This window comes from Mobula hypostoma, chromosome 5 (assembly GCF_963921235.1).
Source record: "Mobula hypostoma chromosome 5, sMobHyp1.1, whole genome shotgun sequence".
Lineage (NCBI taxonomy): Eukaryota > Metazoa > Chordata > Chondrichthyes > Myliobatiformes > Myliobatidae > Mobula > Mobula hypostoma.
In genome coordinates, this window is record NC_086101.1 from 14,924,576 (window position 1) to 14,938,967 (window position 14,392).

Consider the following 14,392-nt stretch of genomic DNA (forward strand, 5'->3'; position numbering starts at 1 on the left):
CCTTTGTGTCGTCTGAAAACTTGTCAACCCACCCTTCTACCCCGACATCCAGGTCGTTAATAAAAATCACGAAAAGTAGAGGTCCCAGAACAGATCCTTGTGGGACACCACTAGTCACAATCCTCCAATCTGAATGTACTCCCTCCACCACCACCTTCTGCCTTCTGCAGGCAAGCCAATTCTGAATCCACTTGGCCAAACTTCCCTGGATCCCATGCCTTCTAACTTTCTGAATAAGCCTACCATGTGGAACCTTGTCAAATGCCTTACTAAAATCCATATAGATCACATCCACTGCACTACCCTCATCTATATGCCTGGTCACCTCCTCAAAGAACTCTATCAGGCTTGTTAGACACGATCTGCCCTTCACAAAGCCATGCTGACTGTCCCTGATCAGACCATGATTCTCTAAATGCCTTTAGATCCTATCTCTAAGAATCTTTTCCAACAGCTTTCCCACCACAGACGTAAGGCTCACTGGTCTATAATTACCCGGACTATCCCTACTACCTTTTTTGAACAAGGGAACAACATTCGCTCCCTCCAATCCTCCAGTTTTATTTTTATGAAACTAATAAAAAAATTGAAGAAGAAAGAAAGGAATTAGACTATTTAACCCATCAAGTCTGCTCCACCTGCGATCCATTATTCCTCTCAGCTCAAGTCTGCTGGCCTCCACAGCTGCCTGTGGCAACAAATTCCACAGATTCACCACTCTCTAGCGAAAGAAATGCCTCCTCATCTCCGTTCTAAAAGGATGCCCCTCTATGCCCTCTAGAGGCTGTGTCCTCTGGTCTTAGACTCTCCCACCAGAGGAAACATCTTCTCCACATCCACTCTATTAAGGCCTTTCACCATTCGATAGGTGAATGCTCTATTACAGTATTAATACGTTGCAGAAACTTAGAATTGTTGATGATAGGATACCAAAGGTTTTTCATTATGTTTAACTTAAGACCATCTTGCTTAGAATGGCCCTTAAATAGTTACAGCTAATAACAGCTAGGTTCATTCTGTGTTTCTCCTCTCACTTATACGGACACTGAACGCGGCCATGTATACCTCAAGCTGTTTACGGTAGAAGCTCAGTGAACAACATTCAGATCTAGAGTGTTCCCAAAAGATATTCTTACCCGGATAAATCTATGATGTAGATAGATATAGAACATGTACAACATGTACGTGTCAGCTTTTAAAGGCAACTCTCCACCTTTGACATTGTCTGATGTTAATATTGGAGGGTATATCATGTAATTTCTGCTATTTTCCTAGATCAGGACTCCGTATGGTACCTCTGGCTAAAATTGCCTCTTCATTACAGACGCTCGGTATAAAATACTTTTCCTATACGATTTGAATTTGCCGTCCATTTTAGCTGACGCCTGATAAGAGTTGAGGGGGAGAGTGAGGGTGATGCGAATGGGTAGCACAGTGCTTTACAGTACAGGTGAACCGGGTTCAGTACCCGCCACCACCTATCAGGAGTTTGTACCTTCTCCCCATGACCGCCTGGGTTTTCTCCAGGTGCTCCGGCTTCCACCCACGCTGGTTGGTTGGTTCATCGTTCATTGTAAATTTTCCACTGATTTGGTGAGGATTAATTAGGGGGAATGCTGGACGGCATGCCTCGAAGGGCTGGAAGAGCCTATTCCACACTGTATCTCAATAAAAAAATATTAACACCAACTTCACCACATTCACTGTAGAATTTTTTTTAGCAGAATGAGGTCACTAAGTTTAGTCACAAATAAATGACAGTTTGCTGACTAGTGACAGAATGAAACAAAATATAAACATCTTGGTAAAGTTGGCGCTAAGATACCCACATAAAATTCACCTTCAATAATTGAACAAATGATATGTTCTTAACAACACCTTAGAGCTGCAAATTAGATCAAAACAACTTGGCAATAATGCTGCTATACAGTCCTCTGCATTCAATTATTATAATATCCAAAGAGAATATAGTAGCTCACCGCTAGAAAATGCACCGTAACTCAGCTGCATAAAGAAAATTGCTTTGGCAAATATCATTTTTGACTGCATCAAGGTAAATGTTTCTTGGAAATGAAATAGCCTTTAAATACACAATTTGAATTCAACGAGCAAGCAATGGAAAAATCTGTGGTCTGTCGACTCATTTGAACATATCTTTGAGCAAGCTAAAAAAAGGTTTCAACCATTGAATGACAAATTTAGATTGGATGAGGTACTTGAGATGTTATTAATACGTAAACCGGGGTAGAAAAATAGTTCCAGTACAAAAAAAGGCACCAAAAAGTAATCCAAAAAATGTGCTGAACATCAACAAAATACTACACTATTTCAAGTTTATCATTGAGTATATGAGTTTTAATGTAGCCTTGTGAAATGTTTGCTTGACCATAGTTGGAATGATTTATCCTGTTCTGAACTACACGGATTTGAAGAGCCTGCAGAAGTGCTTTACCGAAATGACTGCAGGATGGGAAAACTTAATTATGTGAATGGATTAGAGAAATCTCAGCAGTAACTTTTTGGATAAAGGATGTCGTGAGGATATCTGGTTGAAATGTCTAAAATCACAGGTGTATCACCATTCCTTTTGGCAAAAAGACGAAGTACAAGAGGACATGAAAGAAGGTAATTGGGGAAGCAACTAAGAGGGACTCGTGGGAAATTTATTTTTCACAGGAACTTGTGGCACAAGGAAGAATTTGTGGGGCTGTGGGGAGAGAGCAGATAGGAGGATTGATCAGCAGTGCATGGAAACAGCTTGAACTTGATACCACAAATGCTTTCCTTCCTTGTAAATATTCGGTGGTACTGTAAATTCTGTAGATGCAATGATTCCATTCTACTATTTCAAGTTCATCAAGAGAGAAAAAATACTACCCATGCTCCTGCATGTATCTCTCACCTATCACGTAAGATATTAAATGCAAAGTGTCTGCAAAGTGCATTATTAATTTCTTTCCACAAAATACTTAACAAACCACGTAGACTACAAGGCCTAGTATGTGCCGTAGATCCTCTGCTTTCTCAGGAGGCTGAAGAAACTCGTCATGTGCCAACCACCCCTCACCAATTTTTATAGATGCACCATTGACACCATGCTGTCCAGGTTTATCATGGTTTGCTACGGCAACTGCTCTGGCCATGGAAGCAAGCAACTGCGGAGAGGTGTGGACACGGCTCAGCACATCCTGAAAATCAACCTCCTCCACGAACTCTGTCTTTATTTCTCGCTGCCGTCGAAGGATCAGCCAGCATAATCAAAGACCTCTACCAGCCTGAACATTCTCTCTTTTGCGCCCACCCCCCCCCCCACCCCCCAATCAGGCAGAAGATACAAAAAGCTGAAGACACTGTTGGAAAAAGGATAGCTTGTATCTCGCTGCTGTAAGACTAGTGAACGCTGCCCTTGTACCATAAAGTGGATTCTTGCTCTCACAGTGTACCTCGTTACACTGCAGTTTCTCTGTAACTGTAACACTATACTGTTTTCTGAATTTAAGAGATTGCTTTCCTTTTGTATTGCCTCAAAATACTGATGTAATGAAATGATCTGCCTGGAGAAATCTTTTCACTGTAGTTCAGTACATCTGGCAACAATAGTCCAATTACCAATTATCCAAATGAGTATTGCCCCAATCACGAACCTAACAGATTTTAAATTGTATTCTGTGGACCTTATGTAGACAGCAGCCGAAAAGTACTTGGTTAGTACGGAACTTCCTGCAGACATAGCGGGCGATGGTCGTTTAGATACTTGGTTCCCTAATGAATCTGTTCGAATCATCTAGCTGAACTCGCCAGAGCTCGCCAACGAGCACGACTCCCTCCCTTAGCCGTCGAACCTTCTCAATCACATCGTTCCCGTACGGCAGATGTATCATCCCCAATGCGCGCTGTCATCGGGACGTCTGCGGATGGAAGACACTGTCATCCAGCTCTTTGCAGACTGTGGATTTTCTAAGAGGATGTGGAGAAGCATACAGTGGTCAATGTAACGCTTCATTCCACACAGCTGTATAGCAAAGGACTCTCTGATCTACGGTGTTTCTTTTTCGGGATTCGCACCGACACAGGCATTAAGCGTTGTTTGAAGTTCGCCAGTTGGATGAGGCACTCTTTAGTCTGCCTGAAACCTGCTGGATTTCGAGAACTGGCTGTAAGAGAATGCTGGCGACTGGGCACACTTCAGACTGTAAGATTATATGTAGAGGTATGTACTGAACCAGAGCAAAACCTCTGTGGGGAACGATCACAGTCTGGAGTCCGTCCGCTACTGCACACGGAGCTGAGTCCGCTGGGGAAGCCACTTAAACTTGAAATCGTATATTTAAGTGGCAATCGTGCTGTGGTTTAAAATTAACACTAATGAATGTACTGACCACGAATACAAAAGTCTGAGCCTGGTTCGTCCCTTGTATAAATTGCTGTATATAAATAATAGTAGCGGACTTCGAATGCGTACACGTATCATTCAGATTCAGATTAGTTTAGTGTTATATACACAAGGGTGCAGTGAAATTCCCTGCTCGTGTGAAACTCACAGAATAACAGTAATCATAGTAACAATAAATACAACTGTAAATTACACGAGGAACGTAAAGCAGCAGAACAGCGAAAAGCTCGCGGAGCAATCTGATGATGTAGGGCAGGAATAAAAGCTTAAGTGACAATAACGAAAACCCGAGGGAATTAGAATCAAAAGTCTGAAAACGTGGCAGCACCACTGGAAAGGGGATGTCAACACGGTGACCGGTTCGGATGTCTGAAACGAGTCGGGACGAGGGTGGTCTTGAGACTGAAGGTCGGGCTTCCAACTCCTGTATCTTCTCCCAGAAGGCAGAGAAAATAGGGAACCATGAAGGTGGACTGGATGAAAGGAAATGACGAAGTTGTGATGGACTGGGTAGTATTTAATTCTCTCCACGGACTCGGTCGGTCCAGCGCAGAACAGTTACCATGTCAGGCTGAGATGCAAACGGCCAGGATATGTGGAAGGTCAGGAGAATCTTTGTGCAGTTGGAATGGATGCTCCTGAATTCAGACCTAACGACAATGATGACACACTGAAACAGTTCCAATTCCAGACTTTTGTAACGTGAAGTTTGCGATGGCCCCATGCACTTCATGCACTTGACTCTCTAGGTTGTAGTCTCTGCGCAACATTGACATTGTCTTCTTGTCCTGTCAGGAATGCCGGTTGAAAATTCGTTTCGGTGATCTTGAGGCCGACGCAGCAGGCAGAGACGAAGCCGCTACTTGGCACCACGGGTGGATGACGATCAGCCGCACCATGACAGAGCTGGGAAAAATCACTGGAGTAATGATGCGGGAGCAAAATCGGGTAAATGGCACAAAATATTGAAGGTTCTACTGAGGCAAAAGTTTCAAAAGGAGTTATGGAACAGATTATTAGCACCTGTACAAGGCATTGCGACATGCAGAATGAAACATGGCCTTTTGGCCCAATCAACACACATCAAAGTTGCTGGTGAACGCAGCAGGCCAGGCAGCATCTCTAGGAAGAGGTACAGTCGACGTTTCGGGCCGAGACCCTTCAGTTAGTCCTGACGAAGGGTCTCGGCCCAAAACGTCGACTGTACCTCTTCCTAGAGATGCTGCCTGGCCTGCTGCGTTCACCAGCAACTTTGATGTGTGTTGCTTGAATTTCCAGCATCTGCAGAATTCCTCGTGTTTACTTTTGGCCCAATATCGCAATGCCGACCAAGATGCCCATATAAGCCAGTCCCTTCCATATACACGCCACTTTCTGTATGGAAACATTTGCCGCTCAGGTTCCTATTAAATCTCTTCCCTTTTACCTTAAACCTCTACCATCTAGTTCTTGATTCCCTAATCTGGGATAAAGATTGTATACATTCACCTTATCTATGCTTCTCATGTTTCAATACATCTCCATAAAATCACCGCTCGGCCTCCTATGCTCCAAAAAATAAAGTTCCAGTTTCCCCAGTGTCTTCATATAACCCATCCCCGGCAACATCCTCGTAAATATTTTTCTGCAATCCTTTCTAGATTAGTGGCATCTTCTCTGTAGCAGAGTGACCGAAACTAAACAGCATATTCCGACTGCCGGAGAATATCGCAATCGTGTGCCGATGTTGGAAATACACCGTAACATACACAAAATGCTGGAGAAATTCGGCGAGCCCTTATGAAGAGTCTCCGCCCGAAACATCGGCTCTTTATTCCCCTCCAGTGAAGCTGCCTGGCCTGCTGAGTGTCTCGAGCAGTTTGTGTGGGCTACAGAATATCATACTTTCTTTTCTCAGTGCCCCGAATAACGAAGGCCAGCACGGCAAAAGCCTTCATCGCCGATCTGTCTACCTGCGACGCCATTTCATGCCCAATAAAGAACTAAAGCTCAAAGCAGCTGAAATTTTAAAACTCTATTGCTTTATTTCACAAAATATTTCTCTATCAAGGCAAGCAATACAAAATGCCGTCGGGTACAAAATAATCCGGTGAAGGGAGGTTGCATTCCAAGTATAGCGAGTGAATGACTTTGTCATAAGTGTCAAAACAAAGCCGATATGTAGGTCATTGTACACCACATTGACGCAGATACCAAACAAAATATGTTTGTGGTTTCGAATCAAAGTCAAGCATATTCAGAGAAGGGCAGCGAGCTCAAGTCCTCTTTTAACTTAACAACATCATTGTGCTGCAGTCAGGATATTAACTAATATCTTCAAAAAAAGAACAAGTTGCTTCGGAAAACAGAAGCACGGTTACTATCATTCGCATATGTCGTGAACATATATTTCAATTTTATTTGGAGATACAGCGCGGAACAGGATCTACCAGCCCGGCAACTATATACAGTAACCGCAGCCGAATCATAGAACGAATTACCAATCACCAATTAACCTACCAAGCGGTACGTCTTTGGAAAATGGGGGGAAACAGCAGCTCCCAGAGGATACCCTGTCCGTCACGAGGTGGAGCGTACGAATTCCTTACAGCCGGCGGCGATGTTGAACCTCCGAGCTCGGACGCCACGACCTATGATAGCGTTACGCCCACCGGTAGGCAACCGTGGCGCCTGTATGTTGCTTGTCGGAAGCAGTATGATGCAATACGTTAACAAACTGTGTTGTAACAAGAAATACATATAAAACTAAATAAGTAGTGCGAAGAAATAGAGGGATAGTGTTTATGGGTTCACTGTCCTCTCAGGAATCTGATGTCAGAGGGGGAATAACTGTTCCTAGAACGTTGTGTGTACAAACGCAGAACGCAATAACAGGAAACCCAATCATCTCCATTATTATTCGTATATTACTAAAACAATTCCAAAAATACATAGTTAGAAGCGTGCAACTTGAACATGAAGCCAGTCAGAGCACGTGAAGCACGTGGAACCTTCGGTTTGACATTAATCGATATAAAATAATTATATTTTTGGCTGAGAACTCATTCGTAAGGCCAGTGATGTTGTGGGGATGGAACTGGACTCTCTGACAGTGGTGTCTGAAAAGAGGATGCTGTCCAAGTTGCGTGCCACCTTGGACAATGTCTCCCATCCACTACATAATGTACTGGGTGGGCACAGGAGTACATTCAGCCAGAGACTCATTCCTCCGAGATGCAGCACAGAGCGGCATAGGAAGTCATTCCTGCCTGTGGCCATCAAACTTTACAACTCCTCCCTTGGAGGGTCAGACACCCTGAGCCAATAGGCTGGTCCTGAACTTGTTTCCTGGCATAATTTACATATTACTATTTAATTATTTATGGTGCAACTGTAACGAAAACCAATTTCCCGCGGGATCAATAAAGTATGACTATGACTATGGCTGTAAGGGAAAGGAGAAAAAGGAGAGCAGTGGTGATAGGAAGTTCCAGAGCTAGGGAAACAGGCAGGAGGTTCTGCAGACGTCAAATTGACGCCCAGATGGTGTGTTGCCTCACAGGTCAGGTGCCAGGGTCAGAGACGACTCAGGTTACGTGCACAGCATTCACAACGGGAAGGGTGAGCAGCAGGAGGTCGTGGTGCGTATTGGTACGAACAACATACGTCGGGAAAGAGATAAGGTCCTGAAGAGGGAATATAGGGAGTTAGGCAGGAAGCTGAAAAACAGTGTCCCCAGGGTTGTATTTTTTGAATTGCTGCCTGTGCCACGTGCCAGTGAAGGTAAGAACAGGACGATGTGGCAGATGAATGCGTGGCTGAAAGATGGGACAATGTTTCAGATCTGTGGATCATTTGGATCTCTTCTGAACACAGTATGACCTGCACAATAGGAATGAGCTATACCTGAACTCGAAAGGGACCGATATGTTTGGACAGGGGTTTACCTGAGCTGCTAGAGAGGGTTTCAACTGGTTTTTACAGGGGGTGGGAACCTGAGTGACAGATCACAGATGGGGCAGTTGGTGTAAAGTCAGATGCAGCCTGTACAGAGACTGAGTAAGGATATGTTGTGGAAAGGGCATAAAGGCATTCAGTTGGATGAGCTAAGTTGTGTCTAATGCAAGAAGTATCAGGAACATGTCATGGTCCGGATCGGGGTCCCTTTAAATTTACCTTGTTTATGTTACGATCCGGACCGTTGATTCCCTATTTTCCCGTGTCCCTTGACTTTAGTGAATAGAGGCAATTAACACTCGGCTCATCCGGTAGTTTATAGTCTCCGGCTTTTAGCCGTTCGGCGTGGGAGCGTCTGCAAAGTCATTTAAGGTACGGTGTGTCGATGTCATTTGGCCGGAGCAAACCTAGTCTCTGCTGAAGCGAGTGCCAGTAATTCGCCTTTTCCTCACCGGAGCAACCCTGTCCAGTTACCTCGCCAAAGTGAGCCTGCAAAGTTTCCTCACCGAGGTGGGTCCGTCAGTTAACCCGCCGGAGGGAATCAAGAACCGCTGTCTACTGTTCCTGGACCGAGTCGAGAGCTCGCCACTACCCGGCGGCTTTCCAGCACCGAGTCGGGTCCTGGCCCCGGCGGCTTTCCAGCACCGAGCCGGGTCCTGGCCCCGGCGGCTTTCCAGCACCGAGCCGGGTCCTGGCCCCGGCGGCTTTCCAGCACCGAGCCGGGTCCTGGCCCCGGCGGCTTTCCAGCACCGAGCCGGGTCCTGGCCCCGGCGGCTTTCCAGCACCGAGCCGGGTCCTGGCCCCGGCGGCTTTCCAGCACCGAGCCGGGTCCTGGCCCCGGCGGCTTTCCAGCACCGAGCCGGGTCCTGGCCCCGGCGGCTTTCCAGCACCGAGCCGGGTCCTGGCCCCGGCGGCTTTCCAGCACCGAGCCGGGTCCTGGCCCCGGCGGCTTTCCAGCACCGAGCCGGGTCCTGGCCCCGGCGGCTTTCCAGCACCGAGCCGGGTCCTGGCCCCGGCGGCTTTCCAGCACCGAGCCGGGTCCTGGCCCCGGCGGCTTTCCAGCACCGAGCCGGGTCCTGGCCCCGGCGGCTTTCCAGCACCGAGCCGGGTCCTGGCCCCGGCGGCTTTCCAGCACCGAGCCGGGTCCTGGCCCCGGCGGCTTTCCAGCACCGAGCCGGGTCCTGGCCCCGGCGGCTTTCCAGCACCGAGCCGGGTCCTGGCCCCGGCGGCTTTCCAGCACCGAGCCGGGTCCTGGCCCCGGCGGCTTTCCAGCACCGAGCCGGGTCCTGGCCCCGGCGGCTTTCCAGCACCGAGCCGGGTCCTGGCCCCGGCGGCTTTCCAGCACCGAGCCGGGTCCTGGCCCCGGCGGCTTTCCAGCACCGAGCCGGGTCCTGGCCCCGGCGGCTTTCCAGCACCGAGCCGGGTCCTGGCCCCGGCGGCTTTCCAGCACCGAGCCGGGTCCTGGCCCCGGCGGCTTTCCAGCACCGAGCCGGGTCCTGGCCCCGGCGGCTTTCCAGCACCGAGCCGGGTCCTGGCCCCGGCGGCTTTCCAGCACCGAGCCGGGTCCTGGCCCCGGCGGCTTTCCAGCACCGAGCCGGGTCCTGGCCCCGGCGGCTTTCCAGCACCGAGCCGGGTCCTGGCCCCGGCGGCTTTCCAGCACCGAGCCGGGTCCTGGCCCCGGCGGCTTTCCAGCACCGAGCCGGGTCCTGGCCCCGGCGGCTTTCCAGCACCGAGCCGGGTCCTGGCCCCGGCGGCTTTCCAGCACCGAGCCGGGTCCTGGCCCCGGCGGCTTTCCAGCACCGAGCCGGGTCCTGGCCCCGGCGGCTTTCCAGCACCGAGCCGGGTCCTGGCCCCGGCGGCTTTCCAGCACCGAGCCGGGTCCTGGCCCCGGCGGCTTTCCAGCACCGAGCCGGGTCCTGGCCCCGGCGGCTTTCCAGCACCGAGCCGGGTCCTGGCCCCGGCGGCTTTCCAGCACCGAGCCGGGTCCTGGCCCCGGCGGCTTTCCAGCACCGAGCCGGGTCCTGGCCCCGGCGGCTTTCCAGCACCGAGCCGGGTCCTGGCCCCGGCGGCTTTCCAGCACCGAGCCGGGTCCTGGCCCCGGCGGCTTTCCAGCACCGAGCCGGGTCCTGGCCCCGGCGGCTTTCCAGCACCGAGCCGGGTCCTGGCCCCGGCGGCTTTCCAGCACCGAGCCGGGTCCTGGCCCCGGCGGCTTTCCAGCACCGAGTCGGGTCCTGGCCCCTTGTCTGAATCCCTTCTCTGACCCTCTCGCCTCTAGCCCTCGTTTGCAGCCCCCGCCTGCACTTCGGTCTAGTTCCATCACGGGAGCTAGATAGCTACTTTCTGGTGTTCATTCGTGTTTGTCTTACTCCGTGGGGTAAGTCTGGCCGTCTTGCCGTTGCACCGCGGGGGGCCATGTCTTCTCTGGTCCTCGCCTCCGTGGGGGTAAGTCTGGCCGTCTTGCCGCTGCCCCGCCGAGGGTTATGAGTCCCGGCCCTATGTCTTGTACCCAAGGAGGGATCCCGACTCTCTGTTCTGTGTATGTGTCCATGGTTCCATGTACCTGCTCTCCCCGAGACCGAGGCTCTGTGTTCCCATGTTCCTCCTCTCCCTAGCCCATATCATGTCCATGCCTGGTTCTGGGGTCCGAGCCCGAGGCAAGACCCAGGCACTGGGTCCTTGCCCAGTCTTGGGCTTGGAGTCCATACCCTAGCCTCTTCATGACTCCTCTAATTCTGGGAGCCAATTCCGAGTCTAAGCCCAGACCCTTGGTCCCAGCCTAGTCGTAGTCCCGAGTCATTGTCCAGTTCACTATTCCTGCTCCTGCCTTGCTCTCCTGGTATCGAACAATAAACTAAATCGAAGTAACCTCACAAGATGTGTCTTGAACTTGGTTCCACCCTTTCTCCCAATGCACCCCTCAGTGTGACAGAACGCTCCCGCCAAACATGGACCCAGCAAACACAAACTGTTTTTCCAAACTCTTGTCAGCCTGAAAGTTCCCTTTTGCCCACCGGCCAAATCCACCACCCGGGTCATCGATAGTACAGGCAAATCTGTTGGTCGCCTGGAGGCTCCCATTGGAAGGGGGACACTGTCATGGTCCGGATCGGGGTCCCTTTAAATTTACCTTGTTTATGTTACGATCCGGACCGTTGATTCCCTGCTTTCCCGTGCCCCTTGACTTTTGTGATTAAAGGCAATTAACACTCGGCTCAGCCGGTAGTTTATAGTCTACGGCTTTCGGCCGTTCGGCCCGGGAGCGTCTGCAAAGTCATTTCAGGTACGGTGTGCCGATGTCATCTGGCCGGAGCAAGCCTAGTCTCTGCTGAAGCGAGTGTCGGTAATTCACCTTTTCCTCACCGGAGCAACCCTGTCCAGTTACCTCGCCAAAGCGAGCCTGCAAAGTTTCCTCACCGAGGTGGGTCCGTCAGTTAACCCGCCGGAGGGAATCAAGAACCGCTGTCTACTGTTCCTGGGCCGAATCGAGAGCTCGCCACTACCCGGAGGCTCCAAGTCACGTCCTGGCCCTGGCGGCATTCTAGCACTGAGTCACGTCCTGGCCCTGGCGGCATTCTAGCACCGAGTCACGTCCTGGCCCTGGCGGTCTGTGATTCCTGTCCTACCCCCTTGTCTGAATCCCTTCTCTGCCCCTCTCTCCTCTAGCCCTCGTCTGCAGCCCCCGCCTGCACTTTGGTCTAGTTCCATCACCGGGGCTAGATAGCTACTGTCTGGTGTTCATTCATGTTGGTCTGGTCTTGTCCTCGCCTCCGTGGGGTAAGTCAGGCCATCTTGCCGTTGCTCCGCGGGGGGTCATGTCCTGTCTTGTCTGGTCCTCGCCTCCGTGGGGGTAATTCTGGCCGTCTTGCTATTGCCCCGCGGTGGGTCATGTGTCCCAGCCCTGTATCCTTTACCCAAGGAGGGGTCCCGGATCTCTGTTCTATGTGTGAGTCCCGGCCCTATGTCCTGTACCCAAGGAGGGGTCCCGACTCTGTTCTGTGTATGTGTCCATTGTCCCATGTACCTGCTCTCCCGAGACCGAGGCTCTGTGTTCCTGTGTTCCTCCTCTCCCTAGCCCATGTCATGTCCATGCCCGGTTCTGGGGTCCGAGCCCAAGGCAAGACCCAGGTACATTTTCTGGGTGACTTCAACTTCCCTGATATTGATTTGCATCTCCTTCATGTAAATGGTTTAGCTGGGGAGGAATGTGCTCGGTGTGTCCAGGAAGAATTGCTGACTCGGCATTGACAGGCTGACCAGAAGAGAGGCCATTCTGTATCGAGTACTAGGCAGTCAGCCTGGTCAAGGGACAGGGCTCTCAGTGGATAAGCATTTCAAAGACAGCGACCACAGCTCTTACTTCTGGCATAGCCTTGGACAGAGATGGGAGCAGGAAGAGTATTTCACTGTGGGGAAGGACAATTATGAAGCTATTAGACAGGAACTTGGGAGTGTAAAATCTGAACAGACATACGTGGAAAAGTGTACGATGGAAATGTGGAGGTTGTTTAAGGAGCACTTGCATGGGATTCTGAATCAGCTTGTCTACTGAGGCTGGAAAGGAAAGTAGGATGATGGAGCCAAGGTTGACATCTAGTCAGGTAGAAGGAAGTGTACTGGGGTATGAAAAAGCCTTGGCTAGTACAATTAAGGAGATTTAAGGCATTTTACACATACATAAAGAATAGGTGAAAGACTAGAGCCAGGGCAGGACTGATCATGAATAAAAGAAACATGTCTAAACTGGTAGGATGTGAGGGTGGTCCTTAATGAATACTTTGCCTTGGTATTCACAAGTGAGTAGGACCTTGCCAAGTGTCCGCTAGAACAATCTGATATGCTGGCACACAATGAGGTTAAGAAAGAGGATGTGCTGGGGTTTTTGGGGGGAAATAAGATAGCTTCGTTCCCAGGGCCAGATGAGGTTACTACAGGAAGTAAGGGAAGAGATTGTTGTGCCTTTTGGTGAGTTTTTTTTTGTGTGTCCTCACTTGCCACAGGAGAAGTACGAGATGATTGGAGGTGGCAAATATCATTCCTTTGTTCAGGAAAGTGAGTAGGGATAATCATGGGGAATTATAGTCCAGTGAGTCTTACTTCAGTGGTAGGCAAATTACTGGAGAAGATTCTTAGAGACAGGGTTTATAAACCTAGTCTGATTAAGTATAGTCCGCATGGCTTTGTGATGGACAGGTCATGCTTCATGAGCTTGATTGAATGCTTTGAGGTTGTGATAAAGCACATTGATGTTAGAAGAGGAGTGGATGTGGTGAGTAAGGATTTTAGTAAAGTATTTGATAAGGTTCCCCATCTTAGACTCATTCAGAAAGTCAGGAGGCTTGGGATCCAGGGAAATGGCTACATACATTTGAAATTAACTTGCCCACATAAGGAAGAGGGTGGCAGTAAACATGTATTCTGCCTGAAGGTCCATGACTAGTGGTGTTCCATAGTGATCTGTCCTGGGGGCCCTGCTCTTTGTGATTTTTATAAATAACATATACGTTAGTAAGTTCCCAGATGACACAAAGTTTGGTGATGTTATATATGGTGTAAAAGTTTGCCATAGGTTACAACTGGACATGCAGAGCTGGGATGAGAAGTGGCAGATAAGTGTGAAGTGTTGCACTTTGGATGGTTGTACTTGAATGTAAATTACAAAGTTAATTGCAGGAATTTTAAGAATATGGATAAACAGCAGAATCTTGGGGTACACATTCATAGTCATACTTTATTGATCCCGGGGGAAATTGGTTTTCATTACAGTTGCACCATAAATAATTAAATAGTAATAAAACCATAAATAGTTAAATAGTAATATGTAAATTATGCCAGGAAATAAGTCCAGGACCAGCCTATTGGCTCAGGGTGTCTGACCCTCCAAGGGAGGAGTTGTAAAGTTTGATGGCCACAGGCAGGAATGACTTCCTTTGACGCTCAGTGTTGCATCTTGGTGGAATAACTCTCTGGCTGAATGTACTCCTGTGCCCACCTGGTACATTATGTAGTGGATGGGAGATGTTGTCCAAGATGGCATGCAACTTGGACAGCATCCTCTTTTCAGAC

The 14,392-nt window shown here is 49.5% G+C and overlaps 2 protein-coding genes across 3 annotated transcripts in view; one reads left to right on the forward strand and one right to left on the reverse strand.

Moving 5' to 3' along the window:
• LOC134346122 (uncharacterized) overlaps positions 1 to 6,989 on the reverse strand; it is a 30,572-nt gene extending 23,583 nt beyond the window's left edge. Inside the window, exon 1 of one of the 2 annotated variants that reach the window (XM_063047426.1) lies at positions 6,893 to 6,989. Coding sequence is in view for 1 of the 2 variants with exons in the window: in XM_063047425.1 (XP_062903495.1) it covers positions 1,980 to 2,049 (70 nt within the window). In the remaining variant the exon portion in view is untranslated. Of the gene's footprint in view, positions 1 to 1,979; positions 2,083 to 6,892 lie in introns of those variants that run through there. The other variant, XM_063047425.1, reaches the window with a different exon arrangement.
• Positions 6,914 to 14,392, forward strand: part of LOC134346458 (uncharacterized) — a 43,233-nt gene continuing 35,754 nt past the window's right edge. Inside the window, exon 1 of the mRNA XM_063047827.1 lies at positions 6,914 to 7,046. Coding sequence (XP_062903897.1) covers positions 6,914 to 7,046 — 133 coding nt within the window. The remainder of the gene's footprint in view (positions 7,047 to 14,392) is intronic.